Source organism: Calypte anna, chromosome 12, assembly GCF_003957555.1.
Source record: "Calypte anna isolate BGI_N300 chromosome 12, bCalAnn1_v1.p, whole genome shotgun sequence".
Classification (NCBI taxonomy): domain Eukaryota; kingdom Metazoa; phylum Chordata; class Aves; order Apodiformes; family Trochilidae; genus Calypte; species Calypte anna.
The window spans coordinates 8,996,121-9,010,735 of record NC_044258.1 but is presented as its reverse complement, the minus strand read 5'-3'; the positions used below and the strand labels follow the sequence as shown (position 1 = coordinate 9,010,735).

The 14,615-nt window shown below is 35.1% G+C and overlaps 1 protein-coding gene across 1 annotated transcript in view; it reads left to right on the top strand.

The window, feature by feature from the left end:
• IL17RD (interleukin 17 receptor D) overlaps positions 1-14,615 on the top strand; it is a 39,554-nt gene that overhangs the window by 12,856 nt on the left and 12,083 nt on the right. Inside the window, exons 2-3 of the mRNA XM_008498996.2 lie at positions 10,247-10,304; positions 13,552-13,677. Coding sequence (XP_008497218.2) covers positions 10,247-10,304; positions 13,552-13,677 — 184 coding nt within the window. The remainder of the gene's footprint in view (positions 1-10,246; positions 10,305-13,551; positions 13,678-14,615) is intronic.

The following is a 14,615-nucleotide window of genomic DNA, read 5'->3' as shown; positions in this document are numbered from 1 at the left end:
TGTTCCTTTTTTTATTTTCATATTATTGTGCATTAAGAAGTGGTTTTAAAAATTTGGAACCAATTTTCTTTTCTTCTTTAAAAGCTATGTCACCAGGCCAAAGTGTGGTTGGTTTTGGTTTTTTGCTTTTGGTTTGGTTTTTTTGATTGTTGGTTTTTTTACAGATACTGTATGATACTGAGTAAAATTCTTTTATTGAAAGGTGGCTGTCAGTTTAATTTTTTTTTTTAATGCAAACCACCTTATCAGGTATTATTTTGAGGAAAACTACATGAGAAGAGCGTAAGAGGAGGAAACAGCACCATGTAGTGGTCATGGGAATGCTAAATCTGTTTGAGAATTTTCATTTGAGTCCTTTCTCTTTAGCTGATGAGATGTTTTATTTTATGCTTTAACTAAGTTAGAGGTGGAAGGAAAAAGGAATTACTGGATGTGTCTGAAAGGAAATAATAGAAGTTTTCTATGACTGCTTTCCTTCTGGGACTGTGTATACCTTGATATCCCACAGGTGCATTTATAAATAGAGAAATGAGTTCTGAAGCTTTTTTCCCACCACCTTACGGAGCACGGGTAAGCACTGAGTTTGTGCCTCATGCCTTAAAGGATCTGGAGTAATGAAGGTCATCAAATTAGACAGAGATTAAACAGGGTTCTGATAATACTTGCTGTATTTGATTGATTGCTTTCTGTCCTATCATTGTGAAATTGTGAAATTGTTACACAAGCTAAGTATTTACTTAAAAATCAAGATAAAATTTTATAGACTCTGTAGTTAATTATTTTACCTGCTTGACACCCTTTTTCTATTAAACTGTAGTGTCTTCAGCATCACCTTGTAAACAGCTCAGCATATTACCACTGTAGTTGTAACCTTTGTTCATCCTTAAATGATTTGTGTTTTAACTTTGTAAGGTTGTTTGGGTTTTTTTTCTAAGCCTTAGCAGACCATAATTTTGGTTTCAAAATTTGGTTTCAAATTGTTCTTGGCAAATTTACTTCAGCACTTAATTCCAGTTACCCTGGTAATACTTTATATATTATAAAGTATATTATATATATACTTATAATAACACCTTATTACTATATCAAGCAAATAGTCCACAAATTATGTGGACAACTGTGTGTCTATTTTCTTTTATAGTCTTATTAGTTTCTATATATGATCTCTGTATCAAGTAAATTATTTAGATATATAGGGGGTTTTTTCCATTCTGTGTTACAGCAAAGCTGAAAAGCAACCCTCAGTAGGGTCAAGATTTATTACTTTACTTGGACAGTTTGCAAAAGTTTTATTATCTGAGGTGTAGACTAAAAAAATAATTAAATGTCTGTAAAAACCAAGCGCTCCTCTTTTAAAGACAGAAAAAGTTTAAACTATGGATTATTTATAAAACTTAGTAGTTATTATGAATATCACCAAAGAACATAGACTGAAATCTGCATCTCATTATGCTGAGTGAGTGGTGTTTGTATGTACACAGTACAAAATTGAAGTCCTTGTTGTGAGTACTTTGCTACATTAAATTATTTCATAGTCAGTGAGAGGAAGGGAAATTCTGTTACCCCATTTTACAGATGAGAAGTTAAGGCACAAAAGTTAAATTAAATGACTTCATCCAAGTTTTAGTTGTAGGGCATGGATTAAACAGTGAGTCTGTGTTTCCCAAACCTCTGAGCAGGGAGAAATCAAAAGGTAATTCTTCTGTTTTAATTGTCAGTGCTTCATGTTTAAGGCATTACACAGAGAATTAGGTGAGATTGAGAATCCTTTTTCAGTTACCATCCTCCTTATGGGTGTGTGCAACACCTCAGGAACATGGTGGTCTGTGACTGGGCAGCATGAAATACTCCATGGTGATGATCAGTTACAGCCGCTTCATGCTGGCACCTAGCCTAGGCTGACCTTTTTAGATAAGGCAGATAAGATAATAGATAAGTTTTTAATAGATAAGTTTTGCAGAGCTTTGAACCACCTCTCTTCACTCGAACAGCTTATGTGTTTGATACAGTACTCTAAAATAATTTTTAATTTCTAGCAATTTCAGTGAGGTAGGTGAAATTACAGTTTAGGATACCCTCTCTTCAGGTTTTTTTTCACTTGTCAGGGCTTTGTGTAGAGTGAGTCTGGATATTATTGGTGCTGCTTGTGTGGAAACTAGAGGCATTTTTTTAGAGCAAAACAGCAGTATTGTTTCTTCTGAGGGTAAATGCACTTTGTACTATTCCTGTTTTGTATGGGTTTATTGGGTAGTAATTGAATTCCTGGTGTTGATCATAATCTAGCAGAGCTTTTCCTATTTAAATGGCTGTAAGAGGGGGAAGCTCCAATTTGCTGGAAGAGAGGGGCCAGTATGGTTGGAATATATGACTCCTGTTTCTTCCAAGTAACATTCAGGTGGACCAGAAGTGTGCAGTTTGTGTATATTTCTGACACATTCCAAATGGAAGGGGTTTTGGCTACAAATGTGATGGTTCTACTCCATAGAGGGTAACCAGGAGTGTATAAACTTCTTGTCAACCATCAAATATATCTGCCTGTGTCTCAAGTTCAACCACTGGATGTTCTATTTACCACTGCTGACTGTGTTACTGCTTAAGCTGTGGTAATAATTTTCATCTTCGTGGACCAGAACTAGACAGAGGCTTTAAGAAGAAATTTATTTGCTGAAAGTTCAGCAGCAAGAATCTCAACTTTGCAGGTATGTCTCAAGGATGTGGGAAGTAGCCAAAGCGGGTACCTTTAAAATAGTTAGAAGGCAAAGCAGCTTAGCAGAGACTTGTCCTAGCTCTGCAGGAAGCCAGGTTATGCAGTTTTCCATTAACTTCGTGAAAGAAAGAAAGGAATGAATGGGAAGTTGATTACTTCCCAGGGAAAGGTAATTTATTTTATCAGCATAGTTGATGTACAGGGACTTTTACTTCTAACCAAAAGTGGGTTTAATCATTGTCCTTGACATAATGGTTTCTCCATTTGCTGTTTTGTTTTATTTACCTCATCCAGATTAAAAATGCCTGATACAGTCATGACAGTCTGGCCTGAAACCTTAGCAATCTGCCCCTCAATTTTGGTGAGGGGATTCTATAAGATGGCTGTATATAGAGTAATTGAGGTGCCTCATGGTATGTTATTATTCTTATGACCCTCAGGATGTCGAACTTAATGCCAAAGGTACCTTTACATTGCCACTGAGTAGATCCCTATCATATTTAAAATCCTAGCTTTGCATTGCCTGACCCTTTTTAAGTCACATAGCTCACAAGGATGGTAGCTTTGGGAAGAGATGTTAGTATCATTTTAAAGAAAGTTGTGTGGGGTTTTTTTGTGGTTTTTTTTTTTTTCACTTCATCTCCTGCAAAATAAAGTTTCATAGAAAGTATTAAAAATACGGTTGAAGGAATGGTGAAAGATTCTTCAAAGCTGAAGCATGGGATTTTGGCAAGCAAATAATAGATTGTTCCTGGAATGGAACCATACTGCTTATGAATTGTCAGTTTTATAATCTTATGGATGAGTACAGTTGTGTGTTTCTAAATCCCTAAGAAATAGGGTTTTATGTCCAGAATAATTGCATTACTTCAAAGGGAGGGATTAAGATGGAACAATCCCAAATCCTATCTACTTGAAAAGTTTTATGAGTTCTGTGGCACTTTAATCAGTAAAGTGGAGTTATTTCTAAGTTACCTTCCTTCCATATCCTCCAGCACTCAGCCTTTGTTCTATTTATATGTTGGTGCTACAATACCAATGTACATTGGGTTTCTTTATGGGTATGAGCTCCTGTGAATATCTAATACTTTCCTTAGTTGTGCCTGTGTGTTTCATCCAGGTAAGAAAGATTTAAAATAAGATTGTATGAATATGCATTTCATATTTTCTGATTGGAAAGGTCTTAAAGAATTTTAGTGACTTTTTCCTCAAATAGTACAGGAGAAGAATTAAGATGGGGGAAGGCATATGAATACCTGCAAAACCAAATTGATGCACTGTGTCAAATTTTTCACATTCCATCCTTTATGTGATGTTCTGCTTTAAACATTTCCTTGCAAGCAGCTGTTCTTATCATTTTCAAAAGTGATAAATCGGATAAACTCATCCTGTACTGCAAATGGAGTATTTCCAGTCTTCTTGCTCTGTTTGTTTGCAGTCAAAACTTCCAACAATGCAATAAATTGCAGATGAGATTGTTATAGGTAGAACAGTTATGAATAAAGCAGTTAACCTACATTTGCTGACAGTTTCTCTCAGAATTGTTAGGGATTTTCTTTTTGTGCTTTTTGGCATAAGACTGAGAAGCAAAGAGCAAAAAACCTTGCCCTGAAATAGTACTAATTGTGAGTTATGTTCTGGCTCAAGCTTAAAACTTAACCCATGAAGTAAGTCCTAGTTAATTTTACAGATTTTCTGTTTCTCTGGATGAAATCTGGGATCAAACAAAGAGCTTGTGCTAGGAGTTTCCAGTTTGAAGGGTTGGAATCTGGCAGCAGAATGTTATTAGAGAACCATTTATGATTTTGGAAATAAGTTCCTTTAATTGTTCTCCAGGTGCCATTGCATAGGTTCAACTTGAAAGGAAAAAAAAAAAACGAACCCAACTTTCTTTTTTGGATCTGACTGGCTTGGAAGTACTTATTGAAGTTTGAAGCAGCAAACCTCTGTGTGCATAAAATCTTGATTCAACACAATTAATCCACTTACTTTTTTACCTATGAAGTATTATTTGGTTTCCTTTTTTCTCTGACGTTCTGTCCTCTGAATGCTACATAATTTCTTAATGTGGTAAGCAAATTGAATGAATGAACATATCAATATATTTTAATTGCATATTAATATAAAGAGTATATATCCATTGTTCTCTCATGCTTCTCAGTCACCTCTTGGAACATTTTCTTCAAACATCTTTGTGAGAAAAAGACTGTGCCTCTCATCTTATGGCTCTGAATGTGTGTACATTAAATAGAGAATTAATTAAATGAATGAAAACATATTGTGCTAGAGGTTCCTAGACAGGTTAGTTTAAAAGTGTTTGGACATAAGCTAGGTTGTACAATTGTTACTTTAAATGTTAGGGACCCTGTAAGATTATTGAGTTTTGGGGTAACTTCCCACTATAAGAAGTGTGTTCTTAATGTGAATGGAATGACTAGTGAGCTTCTGTGTTTTATAGTATGCTGTGTTGTATGTTCAGCAGTAAGTATCCATAGCAGGCCCCATTAATTTCTCCTCCATTATTTCAGATGTGAATTATTCTACTTATTTCTTGTTTATAGCACAAGTCAGTGTTTCTCATGCTAGTTTGTCTTGGGTCCCTCTAAAAACAACCTTAGAGTCTGCACCCCTCTTCCTTCTCAGTCCCAATCACCATTCCTGCACCTGTCTTGGCACTGATACTTGCTCTCTTCCTCTTCCCAAACACCTCCTCTTTTCTTCCATCTCTGCTCCCAACCATTATGTCCCCCTGTTAAAGGAACACTGCTTTAGCTAGAGACTTTTGGCTTTTGCCCAAATATCCTTAGACCTCCACGTTTCAATAATGTATGTGGGAAATGTACATTGAAAGTAGTTCTTCGGGGGGGCTGTTTTGTTGTCTGTTTTGTTTTTTTAAAGCTTGTAATTTACTAAGTATTATTAACACAACAAAGTTGGAAAAAAATGAAGTGTGACAGGGCAAACTATAGAAAACTTCAAGGCAAACTTGCAAATTGCATGAGAGAAATAAGAGCTGGTACTCTTATTCTGCCATGCTTTGCTGCATTGAATTCCTGGGCTAGACTCGGAGATTTAAGATTTTCACGGTAGGCAGCAAACACTGCAGATTAAACTTACTTCTATTGTTGCTAAATTGTGGCTTTAAGAATTGTCTGTTCATCCAAGTAAACCAGTTGACATACATTCAGTGAACAGCTGCATGGAGCTATGTTGCACACTGAAGAGTCATGCTATGAATACTTTTTTTGCAGTATTTCTTCCTAATAATGGTTTCTTACCTCTCTATCACACTGACTGATGTGTAATGTACCTTTTCACCACTGCCTTTTATAAATAGAAACTAAATTAACAGGAACAAGGCATAATAGAAAAGCATTTCTGCTGTTTTCTGGTTGTTTTTCTTTGTTGGTTGAGGCTGGTTTGCTTTTTTGTTTTGTTTTGGTTTGGTTTTTGTGGGTTTTTATATTTTTATTTTAAATAGATAGGTTACACTACAATTCATGACCTTGAATCATCATGTTTCACCCCAAATGTCCTGAAAGGCTCCCATGAAGCTAGCTGTCATAAGAGTATAATGTGCAGGTTTAGGGACCACCTCATGCTCTGACAGGAGGCAAGTCAGCAGCTGTTGAATTCAATATCCTTTTATGATGGGAGGAACTTGAGAAAACCATATCTAGTTGAAATGGCAGAAGAATTTATTCAGACAAAATGTAATTACCCATGTGGGAAATCAACCATAAAACCATAGATAATGCCATGACTTTGATGAAAACTGAGATATTTAATGATCACAAGATGTCAGAACAATTCTAATGTATATGAAGTATGGAGTTTCTTATGTTTGGCTTAGGAAAACAATTATTACAAGTTAGTCTTAAAAGAAAGTTGAATTTCCCAGATCTTAATGTCAAGTAGCTTTTGTTACTGTTGCACCTGGATTAAAACTCTTATTGCCTGGGCCATCTATGCAGTCTTGGGTTTGAATTTTTTACTATTTAGAGGGTTATGCCTATCTGTTAATTTAACCTAGTTCTCAAAAAAAGGCTATTATGGCTTCACAATGTTTGTTCCAACTCGGAGGGCTTAAACTGAGGGCAAAAAGTTATATTCTGGGAGATGGAGGAGGAGAATGCTAAATGAGAAGATGCCTGCCTGGTTGAAATGAAGGGAAGGGCACTGATTCTGCCTCAGGTCACCAGGCACCTACTCTCTGCAAGGCTGAGTTAGGCTGAGAAAAGCAAAGCATTAAATAAGTTCACATGAAAGAAGAGTTCTCCTTGTTCAGAGGAAGGGCCAAATTGATCTGCCAGACAACCTAATACTAATACATACTGAAAGGGACAGTTGTGTAAAATCAATGTGCTAATACCTGGTGATTGGCCATTGAATTTTCACAGGTAACATACAAGAAATATTGGCATCTTTGAACGTGACAGGCTGTTCTTGACAAGGATGTGTTAGGGAAGAATCCACAAACCAGTCTGTATAACAAGAGGATAATCAGCAACTGGATGGATCATGAAGTTTTGTCTCTCTCAGAAATGATGCTTTTCTCCCCTTAGCAATAATAGCTTATAATGAAATAAAAACAATGCTTTGCCTTTCATATCTCAGGCCAAATTCAGGATGCAATGTTGTAAAGATTCATTCAGCTTTTCTGGCTGAACTTGAATGAAGGGACTCTAAAAATGAAGCTGTGGAACAGTAAATAACTACCAACAAAGTAGTAGTTGGTACTACTACCAAAAATCTGGTAATTTCTTGTAAATCATTCAGTTAACTTAAATAAGAAGAAATGTAAACCACCCAGAGTTTGCAATTCCTTCTGCAGTCAATGGAGGACATAGAAGTTATACAGCAAACATGACCACAGATTATGTGTCTTTGGTGAATTCTCTTGGCAGCAGTCCAAAATACAGGTGTATGAATAATAGATAATGAATCTTTTTACTGATTACTATAGAAATAGAAAATATTTGAGCTTGGTTGAAAGCATCAAGACAGCTTTTAAATGAAAAGAGCAAATATGATGTTAATTATAAAACTTTGTTTACTGAGCAATGAATACGATAAACATTGATTATTCATCTTGATGTTAGAGTTAAAAACAATTGTCCTTTCAGTCTCCCTCATGGGAGCATGAAATTAGAACCATGTGTGTGTTGATTAACAACATATGAAAGATAAATCATGGTTACTGTTTTGGTCTAGTGCACAAGGCTATGCTTGAGGGGTAGTGATTTCCTACCTCCTTTACCAGATCTCTGTAATTAGTGTGAGCATCTATCTCTGTTTCCAGTACTGATCGTAAAGTTGCTGCCTAACAGTGTCTATTTGCACACATGAATTTTCCTTATTGAATGTGTTTGCTCAACAGAAGTTGAAAGCTGAAGTGAACTTGAAGATTTGTAAAAATGGCTGTTCTTAGGACAACTGTGAAATCACCAATGCCATCTCTAGTGGGAATTGTCAGATACAAGAAATAGAAGTTACTTTGAAATATGAAACACTATATGTTCCAGGTTAAAAGGAAGAGGACAAAGCTAGGTTAAGATTAACTTCATGTAGTAGTCTTTGATTCTTACTAATAGTTGTGCTCTTTCATGCTGAAAGATGAGGATTTAAATGAAATTAAATGCCTGCATGTGATTTGAACATCCAGAAGAGTTATTAATTCTTCAGGAGATGATATGTATTAGTGCTATTCAGAACTATGCTGATTTAAAATATCTTTGGTTATTAACCTTAACTGTCCAAATTGTTCATGTGGTTGAGAGGAAAAAACCCAACATTGATCTCTGTGAACTGAGGTGTGTGATATGTCATGGAAATTTTCTCATTTGGTTTTCCAATATAGCTGTAGGATTTGGATCTTAATTTATTAATCTGTCATGTTTCCTGTGGAGTTCTGTGCTTTGAGCTCACCTACTATGAGATTTAAAGTTGCCGTGGATAACACATCCCCTCACCTCCCACCCCCTCAGCCCCTGCTTGGTGTCAAACAAGATTATTTGTAACTCAATCCATGTGCATTTCAGCTTTTATTATCTTTTAAAGATCAGTGTTCCATAGTTCTTCATAAAAGATGTTTTGACTGTTTTCTTTCCTATGTATTCTTTCTCAGTCAGTGTGTATAGAAATATGTGGAGCAAAGGGATTTTACAAAGCTCCAGGCAGTGGAGATCTGCTTTCTAGTGAAGTTCAGAATAAATTAAAAGCAGCGTGTAAATTCAACAAATGTTAGTGCTTAATTAACTAAGAACATGGAGCCCTAAGGCCATAGCATTAGAATTTATAGTTTTCAAGTAAGATACTCCAAACAAGTAGTTTTACCTGTAAGCCATTTAAATAGCACGATTAATTTACAGCATAAATACAAGAGAATGCTTCCTGGAAGAATGAATTTTTAACTCTCAGCAGTAAGTATTTGGAAGATTCATAAAAAAGTTTAGCACCAGTTACTTAGAATTGTCTGACTAGCTTACATGTTTTAACTTTGTAACTCACATGACAATTACCTAGTTCAACACTTAAGGTGACCCTAATTCTATCCCAAATTACTGCAGCCCTTTTGAATCGTTTATACACTTGGGAGGAAAGTTTTACAACCAGTTAAGTTCAGCAGAGTTTGGCTTATGATGTATTTACTTTCTGCATCTCTTTTATTAATGCTTGTGATGTATTGATTTGTACTTCTACTGTTACATATTTTGTGATGTGTCATAATTCCAGTAGAAATTCAGTTAAGGGGAGGTAAAAAGCATTGCGATATTATATTTTTAACATAAAGGATAGAAAAGATCCCATCTAAAGAATCAAAATACTTGTGATAATTTTCTGTGGGTTTTCATGAAATTTATGTCTCAAAAAATTTAGAAAACAAAAAATAACAATCAATTTGATGGTTTATGTGCCTTTATAAATATAGAAAGTCAATAGTTACTTCTTTGTTGGGTTTCTTGCTTTTTTTTAATGTATATATTTTAAACCATACAATGTCTTTGTTTTACTGGAATAGCAAGTTAAATGAGATTTTCTGTAGCTTAAAAGAAACAAAGTCAGAATAGAACAGATATTAACAGAAAAGACTAAAAGAAATTGATGCCTTCCTGTTTCAGGAAACCTCTTTGTTTAATGCCCAACTAAATCAAAGTTAAACAAATTAAAAGCCACCTAAGAAGAAGGTGAGATTACAAATTTCATTTCCAACAATACTATCAAGATCTGCTTTTCTTTCATGCTTTATGTAGTATTTGCAGGTGTTTTTTTAAAGGTAACCTAACTCGCATCTTTTTTTTTTTTTTTTCTTTCAACACACCTGTGTGACCACTGGAAAAGTATGAGATATAATTATCTGAATTATTCCAGTTCAAAATCCACCATTTCATTTGTTCCCTTTCAGGATGGGTGGATGATGTGCCTAAAATGAAGAAAAAAAATAATTCTGTCATCTTCAAACTATTTACAAAATAACAATCTGTGTAAGTTCCATGTAGCTTGCTTTATTCCAATTCTTTTCTTGATATGTCTCTGTAGGGGCTGTCATCAGTCACCAGGAACAATGGACTACTCAATATCACCTTTAAATTTGACAGTAAGTTGAAATTTTGTACTACATTGACATAAATTAAAGACTTGGTCACCAGTGTCATATATAGCAACATGTTTCTTTAAAATGCCCATAAGGATAGCATGAGTTCTTTGGTATTGACATGATTTTAGTTCTAAATTTATTTCTGCTGAATCTGGTGGACCATCTTCTTTCTGTGTTTCACTGATAGTAAAACAATTCAATGATTTGTAGTACTTCCGTGTTCAGATTGGCCTATGTCATCTGCCCAGTTTGCTGGAAAATTATAATGAATTATTATATTCTGTGAAAGAAGGTAATTGAAAGGTTCATTACACACAAAGGAAAGGATTATTTCAAGCTTTATGCACCTTTTCTCTCATGTCATTTTGGGGGAAAGTGGTTGTGAAGTGTGTCTCAAGGCAAACAGTGGTAGTTTACTTTTGTATACAGGGAATATAATAAAAATGTCTTTGCAGGGATTAATACTGAAGATGAACAGTGACTCTTCACCTAGTTAAGGCACTTGGAACTTCCCATTAGCTCCAGTGTTACAGGACCAGATTAGTGTAAAACTGCTGTCTGTACTTTCAGTGCAGACAGATGGTTTTAGCACTGTAGCATGTGGTCTGTTTTGCAGCTAAACTAAGAAGAAAGTAAACTCTAGCATCCTAGCAGTAAGAGGATTGCAGCAATCATAATTAAAACCACTTCAAATGTCTGCTAAATGGCTCTAGCTTGCTGTTTTAATTTTTTACATGTTTAATCACCTGTGTTTTCAGTCAATAAAGTATGACAATTGACTACATTACCAACTTATTCTTATTTGGGCAGTGTGTGGCCATCATCAATATAAATTCAAGGTAGAGTCAGGAGAAGGTCCTAATTTACAGCAGTAATGTTTGTGTTTAAGCCAGTGCAAGTCACAGGTTGTTTTTTTTGCCTACCCAGAGAAATTACTTCAGATGCTGAATGTAGGTTAAATTTCATTATTGAGAGCACATGTTTGGAAAGCAGACAATAAGTGCTTTTCTTTAATTCAGGCTATCCTTTTGTTCATCTATTTTTATGTTAATTTCTGAATTTGCAACCCTTCACTGTGATTTTTTTTTTTAAATATAATTTGATGTTAATATTTTAAATGAGCAAGTTGAGTATATCAGATTTCACAAGAGGTGAATGTTTGCTACAGGAGAATTATGATTTTTTAATCTACATAAAGAAAACCAGGAAATAATATCAGTTAGAACAGAGATCTCCACATTTAGTTAGCACAATGGAGTCTGTTTAAGTACCAGTATCTGTCATGTTTTTTCCATTAATTCTGGCACCAGGAATTGTATTTAACCAATGACAAGTGTTAATTCAAAATTCTGCTGGCGCCACGGGCTTCCTGGACAAAGGAGTTATTTAAGTTCTGCAGTACTGGGAAAAGAGTTCCATGATAGCAAGACTGAAGAGTTCATATAGTATGGAAACACATACTTCTTATAAATAAGCCAACACAAAAGAGAAATTGGTTTGCTGGCTGTGATGTAAAGGCTTTTATTTTGCCATATAGCAACTCTAGTGAACTATGTTTTATGTTGTTAAATTAGCTGGTTAGATTATTTATTCAGGTGAAACCCTAGTGTTTGTATATTTTAATATTTCACTTGTATTCATGTAATAGAAGTGGTTTCCTGAAAAGTTCATTTTTTCCCTGCTGTTGTTCTTCAGAAATGTAAATCAGTGACTCAAACCTCAGACATTTATACTATATTCCACTTTTTGGCAAATTGTCATTTGACCATAAAATTTTAGTAACCAGGATCCAAAATCTTGGACTTGTGTTTAATTAGATCCAGACCTAGCAAAAAAATGTTAGTTCAAACTTTCCATTGAAAGAGATACTCTATTCTCCTAAGAGGAAGTTCATGGTGTTATTGAGTTCACTTATAGCAGCAGAACTCGAGACAGGAGAGTAAGTACCTACTGCACAGCTTTTGTAAAAGGCAATGCTGTACAAGCACATCTACTCTTTTATTCATGGCACTTACATCTAAGAAGCCTTACCACTGTTATTCATAGTAAAAAGCTGCTGAAACTGCTTCACTGTTAATAATTTTTCTTTCCTCACCTTTAAAATCACACCTCTGAATTAAATTTAAATTTCCTGAAATTTCATGTTTTGTTTGTTCAAACTCTGTATCGACAAATCTCAGGTTTTTAGAATTAATCATTAGTCTACTACATGTGGTCTACTGGTCAATTTTTTTCTGGTTACTGTTGGCTTCAGTAGTTCAAAAGCAGAATGTTTGTGCATACACATCCTCATGCATACTGTACTCCAGAACTATTGAATTCTCTGGCTGCTACATCTCTTTCTGTGACAAAATATGAGCCTAAACATCATAAAGGTTTAAAAGTGATAAAGTTGAGATTGCTATCTTCTTTTGAATGCATAAAGACACAGTGAAGTTCAACACCAAAGTTAAGCATGTTCTCCTTGTGTTCTATTTTCTTTTCTTAATGAAAGTCCAGGTTTTCCATAATCATGTTTTGTGGAGCTGTAACCTTAGCAAAAAAAGACAAAACCAGTTCTGTTCTGTTCTTTCCAGTCGCAGGAAAAGTGTTCATGGATGTGGCTGCTGAATGGATGACAGAGATGAGACTGATGTAGGCAGTAGGTTCTTTGTGGTCAGGATCAAGCAGCATTGTGGTTAAAAAGCAGTTGTCAAGCAGCAGTTCTAAAACTTCACATTGTTCATTGTTCTCAAACGTGCCTGATCATTGACCAACGTTCTCTTGCTCTAAGCACTGTACATGCACAAAATTAATATCAGTCTTCATATTTTTTGAGTAATTTTGAGGAAAAATTGTTCTCTTTTGGGAGCCCCAACACGTCATTTTTACTCTTATTGTGGTACAGCCTACACTGGTATTATAAACTGGTAATCTGCTTCAGAGCCTTCTGAGCTAGGGTTTTACAACTGATCAAGTGGTTGTGCTTAGTGATTTGTAAAGTTCATGTGTTTTTCAATGTCCTGAGCCAAAAGCTTCGTTTAGTTTTACTATATTTATACTGTTCTCAATATTGGTGAAATATCAGAAAATGAACTTAATTCTTTATTTACACATAAAAATCCTGGTTATGTTGGAAAATGGGTGCTTGAATAGATCTTTAAGATTGTGTGCTGTTGGCAGATTGATTTAATTGCCCTGGTGTGGCACAAGAACATAGGCTTGATTTTTTTTTTTTCCTAAAATGTTTGTTTCTCCATACTTTTAGACTGCACACCTTATCTGAATTCAGTGGGAAAACACGTAATTGGAGATGTGCAGAACATAACTATCAGTCAGTATGCATGTTATGAACAGGTTGCAGTTACAATCCTTTGGACAGCAAATGCCATTGGTAAGTAGTAGAGAAAATGGACTAAGTCATCATGTCTTCATTAATAGCTTCTTAATGATTGGTGCTAAGTAAAATAATTAAATTGTAATTGAAATCATAGAAGCAAACCAATTAAAATTTTTTAACAGCTTTGCAAAGCTGCTGTTTTTACTAATCTCAGAAATTATAGGAAAATGTTATAAAGGAATATTTCTATAATTTGCTAGCAGAAGTGAGGCAGTACAATCTCGAACTGTTAGTACCGAACAATTGTTGATGGAACAATTCGACCATAAGCCCTGGGCTATGTGCAAGGACAGTGCTGCTTAAAGCATATTTTGTAACCGCAAGGAGCAGTACGTTAGAACACTCGAAGGTTAAGGAGTAAGCAAGACGATTAGATTAAGGGACTCGGCACAATTACAACATCCACGAAGAAGCTCGAATGTGTGAAAGATAAGCTTTGATAGTTAATTGTTGCTAAATGCTTTGTAGCCAATCAAGTTAAAACGTGTGTAATGAGATGTAGAAATCGCCAATCAGCAATATGTATACGTGGCACTAGCTCTTAGATTAGTGTATAAATATCGCCTTCTGATTCAATAAAGGGGGACATTTGTTTGCATCAAACTGAGTCTCCGTCTCGCATCTGTTTGCATCAAACACCCACTGCGACACAGAAGGTTTTATTTTATGGCTAATAATGGAAATATTAAGTTACTTTGAAGTGTTCCTGAGGGTGATGAAGGTAGTGATAGCTTATATTGCAGTGATAATTTGGATGCCCCATCTGAGATGCGGGCACCTCTGCTCAATCAATTATGTAGTAATTGCAGTTTTTGCCAAAGGTTGAATTCCAAACAGGCAAGATAGAAAGTGTGTAAAGTAATGACACAAAACAACAGGTTCCAAAACAAAAACTTATTTCATATGAATGGTAAGTTTTAATTTTAAAAACA